This window comes from Zonotrichia leucophrys, chromosome 9 (genome assembly GCF_028769735.1).
Source record: "Zonotrichia leucophrys gambelii isolate GWCS_2022_RI chromosome 9, RI_Zleu_2.0, whole genome shotgun sequence".
Taxonomy (NCBI): Eukaryota; Metazoa; Chordata; class Aves; order Passeriformes; family Passerellidae; genus Zonotrichia; species Zonotrichia leucophrys.
In genome coordinates, this window is record NC_088179.1 from 6,274,530 (window position 1) to 6,296,865 (window position 22,336).

At 40.9% G+C, this 22,336-nt stretch overlaps 1 protein-coding gene across 3 annotated transcripts in view; it reads right to left on the minus strand.

Moving 5' to 3' along the window:
* The window catches only part of STAG1 (STAG1 cohesin complex component), a 151,510-nt gene that overhangs the window by 42,101 nt on the left and 87,073 nt on the right, over positions 1 to 22,336 (minus strand). For all 3 annotated transcript variants that reach the window (XM_064721164.1, XM_064721165.1, XM_064721166.1), the window contains exons 6-11: positions 21,812 to 21,888; positions 20,457 to 20,661; positions 17,697 to 17,848; positions 13,514 to 13,587; positions 7,945 to 8,068; positions 4,099 to 4,197 (exon numbers count right to left, since the gene is read on the minus strand). In XM_064721164.1, coding sequence (XP_064577234.1) covers positions 4,099 to 4,197; positions 7,945 to 8,068; positions 13,514 to 13,587; positions 17,697 to 17,848; positions 20,457 to 20,661; positions 21,812 to 21,888 — 731 coding nt within the window. The remainder of the gene's footprint in view (positions 1 to 4,098; positions 4,198 to 7,944; positions 8,069 to 13,513; positions 13,588 to 17,696; positions 17,849 to 20,456; positions 20,662 to 21,811; positions 21,889 to 22,336) is intronic.

Sequence of the window (22,336 nt, forward strand, 5' to 3'; positions counted from 1 at the left end):
GGAATTCCATGGTTTGATTTCGTGTTTTCCCATACTCCTGCTAGTGGAGACAAACACATCATTCTCCTGTTAAATCTAATGATTTTCTAACTTCTAAGGACCCTGCAGTTATGAGAAGTCTTTTAAGGGTTTCTCTCTCCTTAGGTTCAATTTGATTACTGGCAAAAATAGCTGTGATTGGTGTATGTTGTCCTTCCTATCTGGGGAGAATTTCCATCCAGCCATAAAAATGCAATATGTCTCAGTGCTCTTTGCTTGACTGAGCAAGTTACTGAAGAGAAATCAGGCCATCTGAAAACAAAACTTGATTTTGCTGGCTTAACCTGCTTCAGGAAAGAGTAGGTACTCCATGACATTTTGGGATATGAAAAAATAGAAATCAGGGACTGGAGAATAAACAAGGGAAGGGTAAGGCAACAACAGTGAAAGCCACCAGAACAAACCAGAGCAAAATAAAGGTTTTCACCTTTCTTCTCTACTGTTCCATTTAAGGGCTGAAGGGGAACATCAAGCAATTGTTGTTTATTTTAATACAGAAATTTCAGATCAGTACTTTAAAAATGCATTGTGGCTGTCTCAGGTGTTACTTCCCAACAAAACCAGGTCTGCAGAGACACTTCTTGTCACTGTGACTGAAGGGGCCTCTATCAATCACTATTAAGCTCCTGGAGAATTTGATACATTTCATGTAGATCAAAACATTTTTAAAGACTGTGAGAAGTCCATGAAGAGACCCAAAGAAACAACTTTCCACATAGGACATTCTGTTATGAACAAGAAAAAAAATTACTGTCAACTTTTCCTAAGGTCCTGGCCAAGGGACAGCAATAAGAGCACCATGAGAAAGAACAGCCACAGATCCTGATCTTAAATGTCTCACTAGAATTTCATGTATTCTCTCAGAGTTTATCTTACACCCCAGGGAGGGAATCCACTCTCCTGTCCACAGAGCAGGAGGTACCCTCTGAATCTGGAGTCCTTTGGGACTTTCAAACCAACCAATGTGAGGAGGTTTGCTTACCCTAAAAAACTGTTCTCTCATTTTTCCCAAAAAATATCAGGCTTCAAATAAACAGCAGGGATGTGTCATTTTCTGCCCTGGGGCCAGCACCTCAGTGTGGGGGCACCTGCCAGCCAGGCCCCAAGAGCCTTCCCAGCAAGACCCACACCCCCAGTGCCTCTGAGGGTGTAACTCAGTGGCTGGGGAAGTTCCAACCCCCAGCTGCTCATCTGCCTTTACAGAGACTCCCTGTGCCATTGTACAGCAGCAGAACAGGGCACAGGCCTGGATTGTTAAGCTGAAATACTAATTCTGAATGTCTCTGAAGATCAGTTTTCCATTCTATATTAGGCTGTGAACAAGCAGACTGAGGAGCCAATCTCTCTCTCCTTGTGCTCCCAGGCTGTGGACACAGCACAGGGTGAGGGATGAGGGACTCTGGCACTGCCTGCAGGGGAGTTAATTCACAGCTTTTCCATACAGGGTCAGTTAATGTCTGTGTCAGACAGGACTTCTTGATGGAAAACAAAAGTCTTCTCTTTGATGGACAAATTTTTGTTTTGATGGATGAAGCTTATTTTCCAGCATATCACCTACGCTTAGAAACACAAATGCTGGAAAGAACAGGCATTTTTCTTTGAAAAAGGGAAAGGATCAAATCCTTGTCACAGCTCTCTGGAAGGAGGTGAAATATTAACAGCCCAGCACAAGGCACTCTGGATCAAATTAATTTATTCTTTAAACAGCTAGAAGACCTCTAGAGAGATTTCTCTCGGTTTGAATGGATTGAACTGAACACCAGCTGAACTGTGCAGGTCGATTAAATTCTGATGAAGAAATATAAATAAGCAGCCATGGAACTGAAAATGGCAGTTAGGTCAATTATTTTTCAAAGAGGTGGTGGTAGAGTCTGTGGTGGCAAGACATTTAGCTAATGTATCAGAGATTCAAAAAGCATTAATTTGGAACTGTGCTCCATCCTGGTGCCAAAGGCCACATCCCTGACAGCACAGCTGTAAATCCAAGTGCAGGCATTTGGGCCATGCCAGCTTTTTGTTCTCTTGATGTGACAGGAACTGAAAGTGATTAATCATTATGTTAAACAAATCTGTTCTCTAGGCTCACAGAGCCTGTTCTCTGTTCTCTTCTCCTCTGTTTTATTTCATAATGATAGAGATATCTGTAGTAAAATAAGCTTGTATGGGACAGAAGAAAGAAGAATTCCTAACAAGGCTCCCTTCCCTTTGAACCTCTTAGACAGAAATGCAAATTCCCTGTACCATTCCAAGGCAAGCAGCAATGCAGTTTCCTTTAAGAGAATTGTCTGTGCTGTGAAAAGCAGGATGTATTTAGAGCTTTCATGTCCCTGTAGTTTTCTGGAGTACATTCCTGAGTAACTATTGTCCAAAGTGTCTCAAATTGTCCTGAAAGCTTTGCAGGTGCATGGGAGAGTTCAGCCTCAAAGCAGTCTTTTCTTTTACAAATTATGGGAACCTGACAAAGAAGCATCCAGCACATTTTCTAGTAAAGAGAATCAGATAAAAGGCCACGAGAGCTTTAGTGATCAATTTAAAAATAAATGGAATTACAGAAGCAGCAAATATAAACTAATCTTAATCTGCACAGATGGAACAGGAAAATCAGAGTTAGAGGGTTCATTTTTCTGGTTGCCCTGTGAGGATAAAGCAAAGCAGACTTATGGAGGCATTAGAGAATAACTTTGAGGTCTGAACCTGTTTACCAGATTCTCTCCTATGACAGGAAATTTTGTCTTTACTGCAACAGTGCCAGAAACTGGCTTCATAAAATTAGAAGAATGGAGGTCCTTAGGTGGTCTCTTAAAATGATTGAGTTTTATCTCCTACTTTAGTCAACTATACTTAGTTCATTTCTGGCAGACATTTATTTAATCTGCCCTTTAAGACTGTTATCTTAAAGAAGGATACTATTAATAAAGAGTCTGCTCTATTATATAATTATCATTTTGGAAAAAAGCCTTCCTTAATATCTAGGCTTACTGCAGGTTAAGCATCTTTTTCCTGCATCTCAAGTGAATGTGGGAAAAGGCTGATTATCATGTTTTTATAAACTGCTTTCATACAGGGAGAATCTACAGGGAGAAGTTTAAGTCTTGTGCACAGTATTTATAAATATTTAAATCTCCACTTTTCTAAACAGAATTTTTTATCAGCATTATAATAATGATTTAAGTTAAAATAAACCAGTCAGCTCTGTTTCTTTTCTAAACAAATTTTTCATCAGCATTCTAATAAAGATTTAAATGAGATAAATGAGTTTTTCCTTGGGGGTAGCCTTTCCCACAGCAGTGTGTTCTGCAGAACACAAAAGCCACGGGGAGAGGGAGCAGCTGACATGGTGGCAGTGCCTGAGCACTCTCCTCAGCAGGCAGCCAAACAAGAGCAGGGACAGGGTTTCCACACCCATCTCTCCAGACAGTTCACTTGCACAATAAAGCAGTCAGACCACAAAGTGAATTAACAGCCACATTCTCATCCAGATATTACACAAAAAGTTTGTGCTAATAAAAACCCCATGAAATATCCCCCCAGCACTCCTCTCCTGAAGGGCCAATCTGGCTCAAGGGGTTTGGAAGCACAATGAGAGCTCCTGTTCTGCAGCAAGGCCAGCTCAGTGTGTAAAGGACTGTGATGCACATCCAAGTGACTGTCCCTCCAAACACAAGCACATATTGAGCTAAAAAAGCTGTGTAACAAACAATCTTTCATTACAGGCTGCTACTTTCAGCTATATTTTAGATTGTGTTCGTATACATCCTTTAAAATCAATAAATCTAAAATTAAATAAGTACAGGCAGATTGAATAAGGACAATATATAAGCTATAAATAATACATACAGACAAATAATCATCCTGGTTAAGTCTGACAAATCTTCCAAGATAAACTCTGTGAAATGGCTTTGGCTTAATTTCAGCATTCAGTAACAGTTTTAGTGCTGCAGTTACAAGCCTTGTCCCAAACTAATGAGTTTATTCTTAATAGATGTGACTCAAAGACCACAACAGGATGATGACACTTTTACTTTCTGTCCTCCTTCCAAAACCTGTATTTCCTCTTACCTTGAATCTATTTGTGAACAGCTCCAGTTTGGGAAACAACTCTCTGTTGGTATACAGACTCTGAAGAGCTTTCAAACACTTCAACCTCACTTCACCTTGCTAAATAAAAAACACTGAGATTAGCTGTCAGAATACTTTAACCAAATGCACATGAATATTAAAAAACATAATACTGTAATTTGTTTAATGTACATTTAAAATGTTATGCAAATGACCAAAGCCAATTTGCAATTTAGCTGAAAACCAAAACCCACATGCAGTCACCTACAATGCTGAATTTCTTCCAATTTGCAAACAAAGAATTAATGTGCCATCACTTATATGTCTGTTAGTGCTTCCCTTTCAAGTGACTCCACAAAAAGTTAAAGAATGCAGCAAATAAATCCAAAATAAGGATGCAGGATTTCCAAGTGGTTGATGCAGGCAGTGTGGCTAACAAAAAGGTTATAAACACAAATCTACTCAAATATACTCTGTGGAGTTCACTGCAGTGTCAATTTACTTTTCTAAAGTGGAGACACTACGGAGTGAAGGAGCAGCAATGTCCCACAGCCCCTCAACACACCACACACAAGATGGTTCTTCATAAGTGTGAGACTCATCCAGCTCACAGGAGCTTTGAACACCACAAACACCTTCTAGCAAGGAAATGATTGGGTGGGAAGCTTGTTAGGGTGATTCTTTAGAAACTTATGCCAGTGTAAAAGCTGCAAACAGGATGGACAGGAAGGTCAGCAAGAGACTTAGTAAACTAAGAGATGAACTTAACAAATTCATTCATTATTTAATTAGGAGGTCAAGCACAAGAGGAACATCTGTTCCAGAGGACCCTGGGTTCATCCTCCCCACAGAAATAGAGAATAAGCAAAGTAAGAGGAAAGCAAAGAAGGAAAAAGCATTTTCTTATGTGTTAGGAACTGGTTTTAAGAATGGACCATGACTGTCCAGGTCTCTAAAGACAATTATGGTTTCAAAACAGTTCCACACATCAATGAAGTATGAAAATTAAGATTGAACAGTCTAACTTAAAACTCTTACTTTCAAGAGAGCTTTTCACCCAATTATATCATAGTTTGTACACTTTTAATTTATGCTCCCAGATACACAGGAATAAAAGAGATGCTTAAAAGCAGAGAATGGCAAAATGTCAAAGCCACATTCAAATGAAAATCTATAAAAACCAAAAATCCCTACAGACATTTGTTTGAAATCTGACAGACATGATAAACATACAAAATATAAGGATTTTCCAAGTTAGAGAAGTAAACTTCTGTATTCTACCTCTGAAAGACTACGTTGGAGCTACTACAAAGAAGTGTAAGAACTGTTCTTCCCTGTGCTTTAATTCATATGTCTTCTGAAGTAGAATATGAAATTCCTCAGCAATCTCCTGCACTGCTGTCTCCTTTTTGCAGCAGCAAACTTCCAGAGAAGTTAATAATTTTGGGGTGACTGCTGTTCATGTGAAGTGGAAATAGCTTATGGCTATTGCCTCAGCCTTCATTTTTTAAATACCAATTATAGCAAAAATTATTTCCTGATCAAAGCAAAGCAAAATCAAGAAACTTGGGTACCAGCTGGCAGTTTTTTCAGGCAGTGCCAATGAAAACCATGCTGTTAAGGGATCTTGTGCTTCTGAAAGCTTTGCATTTTCAGTTGGCTCGTACTCCATCTTTTTCCAATTTCTTCCTGTTGCACCTCCACCCTCCTTTCTGTGCCTCCCAAAATGTCCCTCTCCATTCCCTCCCTTTTCATTATTTGACACCTGCCCCAGACTCTTCCCTGTTCTGCCTACAGTCTGTCTCACTCTGCAGATGACACATCCACAACATCAATAAAACCTCCTATCAGGTGGACTGGGACATTAAACACTTTAGTGATTTAAAGACTTAGAACCCCAGGGCACTTCTGTGGCCTGGAACAAAATATCTTACAAAGCAGAGGAAGAGCAGTCTGATACAATTCTGCTGTGCCTGGTCCAAATGGTCCAGTTTTTTATCCTAACACTGTAATTCAAAATTTCTCTGCTATGAAAGAACACATTGATTTTCAAAAAGGTGAGGTATAAATATGTGTTAAGGCTGCAGGCAGATGACTAGACCCTGGCCTGAGGTTAAACTAACAGAAGAGGGTTTGAGAAAATACTGCACATGACATGAGAAATTGCTGGATGTGACAGATGAGAGTGTGAGATTCCACAGATGGGTAAAGGGAGTGATGTGAGAAATGGATGGACTTCAAAGACACTAGGAGGGGGCTGAGAGCTGTGAAGTGCAGCCCCACTACATTCTGGAGGTGCTACTTTGTGGAAATGTTCTACAAGGTTTAGAATATGCTCCCAAAAATCCACTGCAATTATTCAAGGAATAATTTATTTCAATTACAAGTCCTAGTAAAACAAAGCCCTGCACACACCTTAAATCCTGATCCTCCAGCCTGAGCTGACATCCCCACTGGTTTGCTAACTTGAACAATGATATCTTCTCCTAGGGCATGGCAACTTGTGAGGCACAGCAATGTCACCAACAAGGGACACAGAGCAGCAGCTCTGTCCCTCCAGGCCCTGCCATGGCTGGGTTTCCATGTCCAGCATTCACTGAGACACAGAGCAGTGGCTCTGGGGCAGACAGTGGTCATGGCCCATGGGAGCAGTAAGCAGGATCTTCCTCCTGACCAAGTTTTGCTCAACGAGAACTATTGTAAAAGTCTGGGGAAAATTTGTAAAGGGAAAGTTTGAGAACAACAGGTTTGGAAAGAAATCCCATGTCTAGAGGATATCTTAACAAGTGAACTGCTCACCCCAATGAAGGCAAGATGCAGATTCCTGGCAGCTGTAGTTAAATGAGCCAGCAGCAGCAGCTGACTTCTATTGTTGGTAAAAGCCAACATCTGCATAACCTGTGCTGTTCAGAATTCAGCACAAGAGTGACCAAGTCAGATCCTAAATATTAAGATGATGTTTGAAGTTATTGAGAAAAGTAATATTTTTCAAGAATCAGCTGTTAACTATCAATTATGCAAGTCATCCAAATGAACTTGCAGACTGACCATTTTTTCCCAGCAGTGCTCCTAGAAAAGGAGAATAGTCTGAATCAGGATGCTGGAACTTCGTAAGCACTTCAACAGTACTCAAAGTCTCCTTTGTATTCCTTGGATAGTGACAGCAAGGGCATTTAGAGTAAAACAAGTGATTCCAGTGGTTTTGGTGGGAGTGGGAGCACAGGCAGTGCTGGTGTACAAATCCCCCCAGGCAGAGGTGCAAAGTTTTCCGTCAGCACCCAGAATGGGATCCTCTGGCTGCAGGAACTGGGTGGATACCATCAGTACTAGGAACTGTGCTGAGCCAGAAAAGCACCTCTTTTCCTTCCATCTGGTGTTTCAACAATTTTCTGAAGAAAAAGCTAAAGAGAACCTTGAAAAGATTCTTCAAGGAAGGGAAAGTGAACTGACGAGCATTCCATTCATAGGAACCAGTGGTGTCTATTGAGGACCCAGAGATCTCCTTTTTTCCTCTAACCTTTGGAAATGTAAATGGAAGACACATGGAAACCCCTTTCCCATTGTGCTTCAGACAGAGGCTCTCAGGGGTGCTCTGAGGAAACTTCTCTTTCTCTTGTAATCAACAGAAAAGCCCCATGGCAGGATTTCTGTCAAGATACTTCATCTGAGACTGATCACACCAAAAGCACATGGACTAAGAAGACTGGGAGTGCTGCCTCCTAACTGAAGCCAATACCTGGAAGTGACCTGATGGAAAGATACCAGGTGAGGAAACAGAACTATTTCTTTGTAAACCAAGGATGCCTCCAGTGCACTCAGCTGTATGTGGGAATACACAATACTCACCCTGTCATGTAGTGTCCAACCAACATATTTTAAATAACTATCATTCAGGAAGGCATCACTGTACATTTTCATCCAGACACCAATTTCTTCAATACAGACAGCTCTAATCTCAGCAATAGCATCACTATTACAGAAAAAAAAAAAAAGAACAAGGATTAGCCAGATTACAGACAAATATCCTTCTCATTCCCACTGCTATAATATTTGCTGTTACTGGTCATGACCCTCACTATGTGGGGGCTGTCACTGTTCTTACTGCCACCTCACTCACCGATTTTCTGTTCCTGTACATCCTTGAACTCACTAATCTAATAATTTCAGTGTTCACATATGCTCCTACATTTCCTCTACATAAAGAAATCCTCACCCTAGTTTGCTTCTTAGTCTATTACTCCATCTTTAACTTCTCTCTTTTCAAAGAGAACTATGAACCCAAGCTACAAACCTCCTGTGGACAATCATTTCTGAAACAGCATCACTGACTTTTGCTTTGCAGCCCTGTCTCCAGCTCAAGGTGCAGAGCCATTGCAAGGTGGGAGAGGCTATTGGGTTTGGCCAAAGGCATCTGCCAGAGGAGCACAATGGAATTTGCTACACAAAGAGATCTCATTTTGTACCCACCATGAACACCCCTACAACAAAACCCATGAGAATTTTGCACTTCAGCATTGGTTTCTTCCCATTTTCTTGCTTTTATCCTACATTCTGACTGGCAAGTCATGGAAGAAGCAGAGATGTATCTCAGGCAGACCTATCAGCTGCTTAGTGAGGAGGGGTGGCAGGAAACTGGAGAGGTCACCTAAGGAGACCAGGATGGAAGTGCTTTCCATCTGATTGGCACTTTCCTGCCTGCCTGACATGGAGCATGGCATCTTTACTAATAATGAAACAACGGGAAAAGGGATGGGGGCCATCTGTCCCTTCAGTAAATCCATCTCTGGGACATCTGTTACCATGAGAAATCACTTGTGCCACTCCAGCTGGCACTGCCTCACAGTTCCAAATTTCAGCTGTATACAAGAAGAACACAAAGAGTCACTGAACAGAAGAAGGGAATGTCTGGTGCTTTGCAAACACTGGAACTTGCTTCTGATTGAGACTCTTGTTTTGTATTTTTATAGAAAAAAATCTTCTTGGAAAAGTAATAAACATCAATTTAATTCTAAACCAGACCAACAGAGCCCCAAAATGAAATTTAATTTATGGGAAGGAAAGAAAAATTCCAAGCTTCAAGCAAGAGAATAACTGCAAAAACTAAAAACTGCACTGTTCTGAAAGGAATTGATTTTACAAAATGTAAGTAAAATGCACTCACTCTTCTGGTCAAGACACTGCACAGGTTCATAGCCCCAACCCAGTGCAGCAAGCCCCTAGTGACTCCACACTGGAACTATGTACTGCCCTCCTGCAGGCTGCCCCAGCTGATCCAGTGCCTTTGCCCTGCCCCTGACTGCAGACCCTGAGCTGGACCCCTGGGTCCCACAGGGACCATGAACCAAGGCCAGCATCACACATGGCCAGGGGGGCTTCTCCAGGCAGGTCTGAGTGCTTGAACCCAACTTGTAGGGAGGAAACTGTACTGCTGCAACAGCAGGAAAGCATGAACAGCATGCAATGCATTTAATGCAATAGCCTGGGGGGGACACCTGTGTGAATGCCCCAAACCACTGCCATTGTCTCTCTCTGCCTTTGAGAAACATTCATTTTAACAGCTTCCCAACAGCATCAGGAAACCTGGTCTGTCCAACTTCCTGAAGCCTCTGTAACCTCAGAACCAAGGTAAAGGACAATCCACAATGGAGACAAGCTGCATTAGGAGCAGGGCAGGGCATCAGACAAGTTGTCCTAACCAGGGATTTCTCAAACAGATTTAAGTAGTGTAAGGACCAATGTGCTAAATATCACACTCAAGGGTTAAAAACTGCATTCCTTATGGGAAAGGCAGTCATAATGAAGACAAGTTTTAGTTTAAACTATGACTGTAGTCACAGAAACACACATATATGCGTGTCTGTGAGTGCTTAATTAGATTAGCAATTCTCTTCGATGAAGTTACTTGCAAACTATTTTAAAAGCAAAGTAGAGGTGGATGAATGCAAGACTTACAGAAAAACCTAAAAGACTAGTAAACATAAATCAAGAAAAATGGGGAGTCTGCAGCAACACCAAGTAGTGAGGAAAACATTCTTACTAGGGGATGACAGCCTGAGTACTCACATCCAAGTAAGTTATTTCACCACCTTATAAATTTACTAACTGTAAAGGATTTTGGAAGGATTTAATGGCAATACCAAAAAGAACCTAAATGTCAACAACTATTTAATCATGCAGACAGCCAGCCAAAAAGCAAGAAGAATCATGTTTTCTCTAAGAGTGCATTCAAGCTTCCCCAGGCAGACAGTGAAAAACTGCTTCTTCATTCAAAAGCCTTCTCAGGGATCCCTCAGCACTACAGACACTCACTCCAAGCTGCTAATTAAAACAAAAAAAAAAAGAAAGAAGAAAGCTATTCAACTTAATAGGAGATTTAATACAATAAGAATTTAACATCTCCAGTATAATTGAAAAAGAGACAGAATCAAGGATGTGAGACCAGCAAACAGACTCCAGCTGCCAGAGGAGCAGGGGAACTTGTGAGACAGCACTTCCCACTCCACATCACCTTCCAGGCAAATATCACTGATCAGAATCACACCTGTGTTCCTGCAGGAATCATTAACACAGACTCCATGCCCATACAATGCTGTATCAAACACAATACAGCCAAAAAAATCTTGGAACCTTTGCTCTTAATGTGGGTAACTGCTTGTCATTAAACTATAATTCTTTTCTTCTAATTTTTATACAGTTAAATACATTTTGGTCACTATGAATTGTTTAGCTTTTTGAAAATACCCATTATTTCTGGATGACACAAGAACATACAAATGCTAATTATACCTGCACTGGAAGTGTTTTTGGAATAATGAATGCATTATTAATTATCATAATTATAAATTAGTGATGTAAGCTTGTATTACTTGCCAAATGCTTCTAGAAAGAAAGAGAATCTGGTCCAGTACAGAAATGAAAACTGATGTGGCATCTACAGATCTTATACATGAAATATATTTAACTCTCTTTTCAGCACAAAATGCAAAGAAAGGTCTACAAGGTGAAAATATTCACAGCCTAAGTTCCTACTCTGGGTAAAGTGATCCTCCATGATGCAGCTTCTGAAAGGATTTGACAAAAGGGGTTCAGGTAAGAAATTCTGCATTTCTTTTTGAAATTTTGGCTTGACAAGGCAGGCCCATAAACCTTAGGACAAACCACAGCAGTGTCAGGAAACAGATTTTACCAGTGCCACTCCAAGTGCCACTTCAGTGTGCCTTTCATGCCAAAGCACACACAAGAATTGTGGTTAAGGCCAGCAGTATTCAGAACTTGAGCCACAGAGTCTCTGATGGGATATTTGGGAAATGTCAGGTGTAGAGCAGTGTGCTCCTCAGGGTTGCTGGAGTGGTTGTCAGCTTTGACCAAATCTGTTGTTTACACTAGACTAGCATTATACCTAGAAACTATTTAGCTATTTCTGCAAATCTTTTTTGTTTTTTTTTTTTTTAATCTTGATAAGAGAAGTAAGGACTGAAATCTTCCAATAAATTGGAAGCCAATCTATAGAAAGAAGATGTAATTTCACTGCAACACTTGTCAGAAGACACATCCTGAACGAAACAGTTTTGGGAGTTTTGCTTAGGTCAAGGACTTGTTATTTAAGCTACAAAGGTCACTAAGCATCAATCACTGTGGCTGAGTCTGAACCATATTGAAGGATGGGACTTATTCTCCGGCAATAATTAAAATAACATTCTTTCAAAATCATCACTTTCATGGTCTAAGGCCTGTAAAATCATGTGAAGTTTATAAATAATTTGAACTATTTGAGAGAAGGAAGGTTCAAGAAATTAGGAAGTTATGAAAGCAGATAATAGTTCACAATGCTTTACATTTTATCCCCCCGGGGCTTTGCTGTCAGTTAGCTGGGTTTCACACAGACCTTTTCCCCCTCTTTTTCTCACCCAGCTGTGAGTGCAGGAGTGTCACTCTGTGCCCTCTGCTGTGTATCATTACTCACAGTTTGGTGAATGTTGTGGCTCCCCAAAAGGTCAGGGACAGCTTGTGCTCAAAGAGGTGGCTCAGGGTGGGAACAGACTCCTGCTGACCCCTCTGAACAGTGGCACAAGTGGTGCCACCACCTGTCTGATTTCAGTCAATTCCCCACGGGTCTAACAGGGCCACCATGGGCACCTTTTTCCAGGGCACGGATGGAGTTTATTGATTTGGCCTCTCCTTTTTTACAGTAACATCAGCAAAATCAGGTCTTTACTAGTGGTGGCAGGAAGCACAAAAAGAAACTTTTTTACAAAAGGAGGATTTCAAAAGAAAAAGCAAAAGTACCACAATGCAGACCACCAAAAGGCTGAGTCTTTTTCCAGTCCCACACAAGAGCATGAACTACTGAGAGGATATTTTAAAGTAATGTTTTGTTTGATATAATACAATAAGTTCTGAAAGGATAAAAATGGAAACACTTAGAATTTAATTTCTTCAGCTGTTTTACTTATGCCATGAAAGCTGCTCTCCTTACAAAATGGTGTGAGTGCAACACTGATCTAGCACACTCATGTACCTGCTGGCTCTGCATACCCATCCTCCTGCTGCCAAGCAGCTCAAGGCTTCCTGACCATAAACCATGAACTTTCTTTCCATGCTCAGGCACTGAGGAGACACTCTCCAACCCCACTGTGCTGCTCACACTCGCACCTTTGTCAGCACGAGCACCTTCCCAGTTTCCTGTGTGCTTTTCTCCAAATTACAATCATCCCTCTGTCCAACTGAACTATGGGTTCCTCTTCACCTTCCAACCCTCTTCTCATACACCCCTTTTTTCTTCCATCTTCCTAAAAGATTCCATAAATTATAAACTTTTAAAGCAGAACTGAAATGTGAAAAGTTAATTGCATAGTTTGGTACCCTGGAATTTTATCTTTTGATTTCAGCAAGTCAATTAACATTTAAAGAGCTGGATGCACCAAGGTGATGCAGATGCTCTGAGACATCTTGTGACACACAACAACCCTAAATCTATTTTACAAGACTACTGTTCTCTGGTAAACCACATTCCAAATTTGCAGTTTACACCCAAGACATACAAAAGGAAATGCAGGCTGGAGGACAACTGCTATCCTATGATACACAGTAATTATTTGATTATTTTTAAGATATGTCATTTTTGTGCTTCCAACATGGACAACTTTTCTTTTCAAAATGCAAAGATTCAAAGCCCATGTCTCCCACAACCCTTTAAAGCTGTCTACTGAATTAAAAGAAAGTTGTGTGGATGGCTGTACTGAGTAATTAATAGAGGTTACAATTTGCATATTCTTCCATAACTTCAAGTGTTTTGACAGTGATCCTGCAGCATCTAGAATATTACATCAGAGGAAAGTTAACCCAGGAACTGCCCCTGACTTTCCTTATGACCACACTTTATTAGCAGAGCCTACTGGAACATGCATTTTCTTACCGGTATCTATGAACAAATATACCCTTAAAAATAGAGTTCATCATATTTTCGATTTCATCTTGGTTTTCTTGTAGCTGTGAAAAACAAAACACAAAATAAATAAAAGATCATTATTTATTATAATCTGGTATTCTACACTTCCCTACTGGGAAACCTTAGAAGACCTTGGAAGAGCACTTGAGTAAATTCACCACTTCTGCTTTTCCAGCACATGCCTATATTGTGGGCATATACATACAAATATTTACATTATATATGCAATATCTTAATGGAAGAAAATTAACATTCACTACAAACATCAATTTAGTCTCTCAAATTAGTTCTTTGAAGTGATCATAAACTTTTGCTACTGAAAATGAGACAAGTAGAGACAATGTGTGCAGTAATTTCAGCAGCGCTGTGTTCACAGGGAAACACAGAGCTGAATGAATGACAGCTGCAGAAACAAAGCTGGTTACAGATTAGTTTTGAAAAAATTAATGTTCTATTTAAGGAAAGGAGTTGAAGTCATTCTCAAACTTAAGTAAAAGACTGTCAGTTGCTTGAACTTCAGCACCCACACTAACTGGGTTTCAGAAGCAGGAAGATTTCCATGACCAGAGCACACCTGACATCCAGGCCTGAGCCTGCAAGAAACCAAACCCAATTCCAAATGAAAAGGTGTTATGAGCATGCTTTTATAAATAAGAGCATTTTCTTAAAAATCTTTTCACTTCCTGAGTAACATGAGCACGTTTTGCAAGTACTATGGGAAGCTTACCTTGTGTCAATTAATATGTTAACAAAACTTGGAATTAATTACAGTACTCTCATACTGTCAGATCTTGTACTAAACTAAGTATAACTTAATTACACCTAAAGGCAGCTTTGTTAATAAGATGACACCAATTTTATCCAATCAGTTTTTGGAGCAGCCATCATTCTTCCATCAAGGTGTTCATTACAGTCCAAGGACAGCACCAAAATGTGGGAATGTAAATTTGTCCACACTCTCACAGTAGCAAAACCACAACAGAGCCTTGCTGGTGGAGTGCACATATGCATAAAATAATTAAGCCTGTATAATTGTGGATGTATATATTTAACAGATAAAAGGTTTCAAAGCCAGAGGCAAAATTGTGATCAGCTGGTTTGACCTCCTGAATGGCATGAGCTCTGAAACACTTCCCCCTAAGGGCTTCTATTTTTCAGCCAAATATTTCCACTGCATCTTCCAGGTATGAGCTGAAGTAGCTTCAGAACTCAGGGAGTGAAGCTTCCCAGTTCAGTGAAGTGTAAGGAGGTGCTGTCTCCATTTTGCATGTGGAGAAACCAAGGCATTGAGGGCCCTTGACTAAATTGTCAAAAAGCTGCCAAAGAAACTAATTTTACAGTAAAAGGGATTATGTACCAAGGGAAGAGCTGGGTCCACACCAGCTCTGCAAACATGAACCAAGCATATTTAGACATGGCCTCTGGGAAAATCACTATTTGCAGCATCAGCTCAACCCAAATTTGCACAGACTAAATGCTTGTTTGAGAATTCATAATCCAAAGGGGACTGTGAGTTCCTAATCACCCCTTAGCTGGGTGTTCCAAAGGCTACAGGCAGGGAAATATCCACAGCAACATGGAGGTAGAGACAGCCTAGCACAGGCTGTGCAGTACAATGAGGATGGGAATGAACCAAGAAGCCTCAGGAGGCTTTCTGAAAAGCTACCAGAGCTCACAGAGAACTCAGGGAATGATTTCTTGGTATAAAACCACACCACAGAAGACAGGTAGGAGAGGATGGACTTTGTGAGCCATGAGAAAGTGTTGAGACTCTGAAAAAAGTGTCCCTTGACAACTCTGGGAGTGGAAAGTGAAGCAGCACGGTAGAAGCCCGAGCAGCACAAATGAAGGGACAGCACAGATGGCTTCCTCCCTCTTCTTCTGCACAGAATTTACAGTTCACTATAAACATGGTGAATTATCATCTGGTACAGGTATCCAGGTGCTGGGGCACAGCTGGTGTGGAAACAGACTCAGAGATTCAGTAGGTCCATGTGAGATTGCTTTTACCTCTGTGTAGTAACATTTAAAGGATATAATTCTCAAATGTATTTTAGATTCAGTAATGAATTTTATCTGAAACTCTAACTGCTGTCTATACTTTCAAGTTTCTTAAATCATGCACTTGAATCTGAGTGCTTAACTTCAAGTATCTTGAGGGAACATCTGTGTCTTGGGATTCCTGCTCTTACCAATGCAAAAATGATTTAACATTCCCCCTCTTAAACAGAGGTAAAAAACGAGGGAAACATTCTGTTGTTGACTCTGCAAGCAGGTGTGGAAGCTCAAAAAGACATGTATGACAAGCACAAAATTTAAATTACTACTGGCAGATATTAAAAAGACAACTTTCTCTGCTTTGTGCCATATTGCTACATAAATAATCCACTTGAGCTGAATATCTCATTGATAAGACAGAGCTCCATGCATGGCTCTCCCACCTGTAGATGATGGCCTGATATTGAAACACTTCAGGAAGTGCTCCCTCTCCTCTGCTTCAGATTAACTTGACACACTCAGTTGGTGAACTGTCCCTCTGTCAGCTCATGAAGACCAACACATGCACATGTATGTGCTCAGGAGGGGTTGTTAGGATGGCACTTCATCAAAGAATCAACTGAGGAAGTGCCAGCACAGAATGTCACTGTCAATCAGAGTATTTAAACAGTGGGAATATACAATATTATGTCAGGAATTCTTCCACAGAGCATTAAGCCATCTAATCCTAACAGATCCCTTCTGCCCAGGTGCCCCTGGTGTGCTTAACCCCGTGGACATACTCGACCTGGCCGTTCCCAGGCAATGCTTTGCTCAGCTGCCATGAGCAGTGAGATGAGAGCCCCTGAACACACAGAGCCAAAGGTAAGGACTAAGAAGTGTTCCTTCTCCTGCCAAGGCTCCCCAGCCCTGTGCAGCCCAGGCATCCTTGCTGCAGCTCCCCAGAGAGAGGATGTCCTGCAGCTCTGACAGAGCAGCTGGGGGAACGGGCACAGAGGAGTTCCCAGCCACAGAGCCACCAGCCCAAGGTAATCAGTGCAATTAGTGCCTTTGTTCTCTGCAAATTCAAAGCAACAATCAACAAATGTGGAATAGAAACTCTGTTCCAGCTATTTTGCGTTTCAAAATGCTTTAGAACTCACATGCAATTTAATATTTAATTTAAAATGTTTCTCTCGCAGTTTAGGCAGGAGAGATTGTTCTTGCATTGTATTTTAATGCATGCTTTTCAAGAATTATGCAAACCAAATAAAGTTGTGCTACAAGTCATAGGGGTAAAATAAAAATATGTAATTGTAATTATCCCTAGACAAAGACTACAAAGTCAAGCAATTCACATCAAAGTTACACCTAAAGGAATTCAAGGTGCACACAAGCAAAGTACCGAGACAGTCTTAATTGCCACAGAGTAAAACAGTGGTAGAGAAAATTCAAAACTAATATATTAAAAATCATAAATTTATATCTAATACAAACTTTGATTTTCAATTTTTCTTATGAGTTTTACTTGGCATCTTTACACATTATGTTTGTTTGGATGTATGTGTATTAATTTTCTACTTGTCATCTTTAAATTTAAGTACACCTCTAAAACTGAAGTTTCCTGTGATATAATACTTTATTTAGGAATGATTACAGCAACCTTCTAATGGTTTTTCTCACCTAAAGCCAGGCTGGTACTTACTAAAGGCGACTTTAATGTCTCCCTAGCTCCTTCTCCCTGAGAACAGGTGCTATAGCCTCAACTCCACAGTGTTTCCTGAAAGCAGCTAAAAAAGAAGTAGCAATGAGACACTGTGGAATAACTGCAGTGATCAAGGGGAAAACTGGGCAGTGCAGGGAGGGAATGTGTGATCCTCTTGTCAGAATCTTTCTGCATCACCAGAACAGTGACTGCTTACAGTTTGAGACTCTTCTTGCCTGGCCATTCGTAGAAGCTGGAGAAGAGAATTCTCCTTTGCATGCAGAACAGCACCACAAACTCAACTGAAAGTGGCAGCACAGGATTTAAGTAGTCTGCTTGAGATCACACAAACACCACTGCAGAACTAAGCTCTTTCTCACTGTGGTACTCGAGTCACAAACCACCCTGGGCTTTCTGTTGGAGGGAATGCACATGAACCAGGAAAAAAAAAATTGTCTTTTCACTTGCCTCTTTTCTTTTCTGAAGCAGCAGCTCCAATCTTTCATTAGCTCTTTTGCCAATCATTTTGTTTCTCTCAGCTTCATACTGCCTCTGTGTATTGTCCTGATGAATGCTCAGGTTTAAGGCAACATTCACAAGAGCAGTCATAAGCTTCATAGCTGCAAAAGCAGAAGACAGATTATGACTCTTTACCTGTAGTCAGAGCTCAGAAAATATTTCCTCAGCAGATCCATACTCACAGCAAAAAGCCTCTCAACCCTGGCCCAGTGTCTGGACAGGCACTTCCACCCAGGTGGAAGTGGCCCATGGTCAGAAAGCAGAGTCTGTACCCCACACTGAGCTGCAGGCAGTGCTCCCTGCTGCCTGCTCCAGACAAGCTCTGAGGGCACCAGGGAGCCAACACCTGAGCCTGCAGCCTCAGGGCACCATGAAGGCAGCTGCTGGGGAGTTACAGCCATTTCTGCACAGGAAAGGGCCAGCAGAGATGGCTCCATACTAAGGGTGACCTTAACCAATGGCTGCTGAGGTTGGCTCAGTTCACAAGGGACCACAGCACAGCTTCTCTGAATGCAGGTCTGACACTGCTCTAAAGTCAGCTGTACAGCCATATAAAAATGCAATTTTTATTTTCACACATGCTGGATATGATATTGTTCATGTCTGCTTCTCAGTACTAAAATTTATTGTTACAAAAAACATTAATAAGGGTCTTCCCCAAGTTCTGTGTGGTTACATAGTACAACACATTTTACAATGTTGAAAAAACAGCAAAATAATGCAACAAACTATCACATCCTCTCAGCATGCTCCTCTGAATACGCAGCATTGCTTCCAGGTAGAAAAGCAACCACACAAATGGAGAAGTGAGGCAACTTGTATTGATTTGCACTGCTACAGGTCAAAACTGGTAACCTACAGGTACTTCTTCCTACAGTGAATCATCTCTCATTCCAACTGACTAGCATAGAGGAAAACTGAAAACAAGGACCTATAAACACTCCTTCAAGAAGAAATGCCAGTCTACAAGTAGCTTTTCAAAAACTTTATCAAGACTGAGCTCCATGGCATCATGTTGACCTCTGTTCCTTGGGACTGCAACACAAATGTTGAAAACAGCTTGAAGGAAATGTGTGGAATCAAAGCAAAGCCTCAAGCTGGTTACAACAAGCAAATAAATAAATAAATAAATGGCATGTACTGTCACTGGTAAATGCTGAGATTCTTGGCAGCTCCCATCTGTGATGCAATGTTAGATAAATGTGTCATTAACACAACAAGTGGCTGAAATAACTGCAGTCAGTTGTGATGAACCTCAGCTTTAGCATCAGCTTATTCTTGCTGCAAGCTTCTAGCTACAGAATCCATTCCAAACAGTGGAAACTCTTTATTCTACAGAGCACAGGTCTTGGGAAATAACTGTTCTAAGTGCTTCTGTTTCCTGCCTTTTAATCAAGCTCCTCATACTTTCCAAACATCCATCCCATGCAGGAATGGACCAGTCACTCCCAGGGACCAGAGTGCAAACCTCACTCCATAAACCCTTCCCTATGAACCAATCAACCACAGCCTGAGGAAACAGCAAACCAAAACCACCCAGAACTGCAGACAGCATCAGATGGAAGGGAATAGTTTAAATAACACACATGGATTTCCAGCAGGTTATCTAGGCTCAAAGTGTGCTCACCTTGGAATCCTGAATTTGAAGAGGAAACTCCAAACCTGGAAGCTTAAGCCTGCATAATTCACAGTTTTACCATCCCATTGCTAAGTGTGGTGAAGAACACAAGGGAATGTGCTTCCAAAGGAGTTCAGTCACTGTCAGTTGAAGGGTTTGGGTTTCAGTTTTAAGATCAAAATCCACTCAGATCTGGAGTTGTTTTTTCAATATCATTGGAAATCTGCCTCTTTCTTTGATTCATAATGAGAGATGACATTTTAAATAAATTCTGATTGTATTTGTTTAACACTGGTATTGGTGCACTTGAAACTGAAAAAATGTCTATGAGGCTGACTGTGGAAAGACTAAATAGTAATAAATACTGGCCATAGAAACATTCAGATTATGAGAAATGTCTGCTGTAAGAGTTTCAAATATCTGGTATGATCTATGAACCTTGCAATAAGATGGATTTCTTATCACCTGACGTGACCAGCTGTAAACACCTACACCCAAGCCAGCCACTCTGGTAGTGCTTTGTAATTGAGAAAAATAGTTCCTTGTGGAGAGCAATTCATCCCTCTTAGAGGAGACATCTCATATAGGTGTGATGAAATACACAAGGAAAGCCCATTTCTATGTAATGATAGAGCCAGGGCTTTCCTTAGGTGAGGAGCTGCACTAGAAGGTGGTGTGGCTGCAGGCAGAAGACAACCATGACCCAGTAATCCCAAACCTTATGCTTCTCCAGAGTTAAGGTATAGATTATCTTTTCTGGTGAATGGAAACTCTTTGATAATACAACTGTCCTGATACTTCTTTAGAATAAATTTATACTCTAAAATATATAATTACTCCAACATTCTGTACAACAAATGAACAATTAATAACAAAATACAAGACATAAGCAGGCCTGATTGTCAGGATTCACTGGGATGACAGGAATCCCTACGTGCCTCAGCACTTTCCAAATAAAAAGGAATATTTTAATTCTAGTTGTACCACGTGTGGTACGTGGATTTGATGAAGCTTCCCAGAGTTTTAACGTTGGCCAGGGTTCCAAATGGCAAGCAGGACAAGCAGCAGCAAGGGCAGCTCAGCTCACTCACCAGCCAGCGTGCTGGTGTGCCGGAAGGCGCGGACCTGCGAGTCGGAGAGGCCGGTGAGCAGCGAGATCACCGTGTCCATCATGTACTCGTCGTAGATGATGCTGTACTGGCACTGCCGGATCAGCACCCCGATGAACTCGCAGAAGTTGGAGCGGAACTTCTTCCACTGAGGCCCAGGCATGGTCAGGGGATAATCACCACTGTCCTGCAGAACAACAGAAGGAAAAGATCAAGTGTTAAAGGTGTTCCCATTTAATTTATTTTAATGTTGGTGTACCCATTGTGGTCTGTGGTTCTAAAATAAACATCATCCTGTTCCTTCAAGCCAAGGGAAAATAACATAAAAACAACACATTATTCTTCAATAAACAGGGAGGCTTATTGGCATGAAACCACTTTTGCAAAGACACCACTGTAATTGTTTTCTACTTGCAGTATTGGCTCTGCATAGTCCAAAAGAAGTATCAAGACTCAATTCTCCTCCTTGTATCTTTGGTTAGGAAGTGGGAGCAAAGGATGAGGCAGGAATATTTCAAAGTACTTAAAGTCAAAATCCGAAAAAAGGCTTGTGTGATTGACCGTTTGTGTCATTCTCCATCCACTTAAGGTTAATATTAAGTGGATGCCAAACTTTCTGAATGACAGCCTTGGCATTTCATTTAGAACTGTCAGAGGCACTGCTGTCCTACAGAAGTACCTGCTCCAGCTTTAGTTTTCCTCACTAAACAAAATGAATGCTCAGAATATTCAGTGTTTTATACACCAAAAATCAAAGAAAACACAGTTCAAAAATCTCAAAGCTAAAAAGCATTCACCATTAGGAACACTTTTATTTTGACAGAAGATACCCAGTCTGAATTGTAATTTACTTATTTCAAACAAAATGCTCAGATCTTTTGAAAAAGTATTTCTTTCTGTATCGCTGTTCCAAAATGGTAATTTTCATGTCAAGTTCCTATTTGGTTTCAATTGCCATTTAAAATGCACAAAACATTAATTTGCACAGAGAAAACAGAGCAGAATGCTGCAATCCTGTCTCATGAATCTGATGTGTCAGGAATCTGGAGCTCTTTGTTGTAAGAGGCACTCCCAAGAGCTGAAGCTCAGCACCCAGAATGCCACCACCACTCTCAGTGGGATGAGGGTTCTCCAGTTCCTCTTCCTACCTGCTCTGATGAACCTCTCTCTGCCCTGCTTCTCTGCATCCTACAGCTGAAGTTGCTGCTTTGCTTGTCAACAAAAGTTACCCACACTGAGACATTATTTATCCACTGGCCCACTGCATTTTTAATTTAAACCAGAAGTATATGGTAACATATTTCATAATACTTCAAACAGCTATTTGTATACTCTACCTCATCAAATTCTTCTGTCATTTTCCTTATGATTTCTGCATTTTGCATGTTCCTGAACATTTCAATTCTTACCGTACCTGTAATGTAATGAAAGAACAAAAGAAATGAACACAACATGGTTTTGCTACATCAAAACATCAATGTTTTCTGCTGCTAAACAAACAGCTCAGTGATACACATAAGAGTATGCAGAGTGCAACAATAACAGCAATGTTTTGAAAAAGGCTGTCTCTTCAAGAAGTAGGGAAAGAGGACTCATCTGTCCTGTAATGTGTTTCCAAATGAGGAATTAATATCATTTTCCACCCTTCCACTCTTTGCAGCCAAGCAGAAGTGGTAAAGAAGTGGAGTACTAGTGTCATGTCTGCAGCTGCCCAAGGTTTTCAATTTTGTCTGCAAAATCAAATGAGCACCATCTTTCATTTTCACAGCCACTCCTGTGGCTCTGCACTTTCCATGCTGAGTCCCCTGGATGACAGATATCCATGTTCTCTATGCACCCACTGGGAGTTTTCACACTGCTCA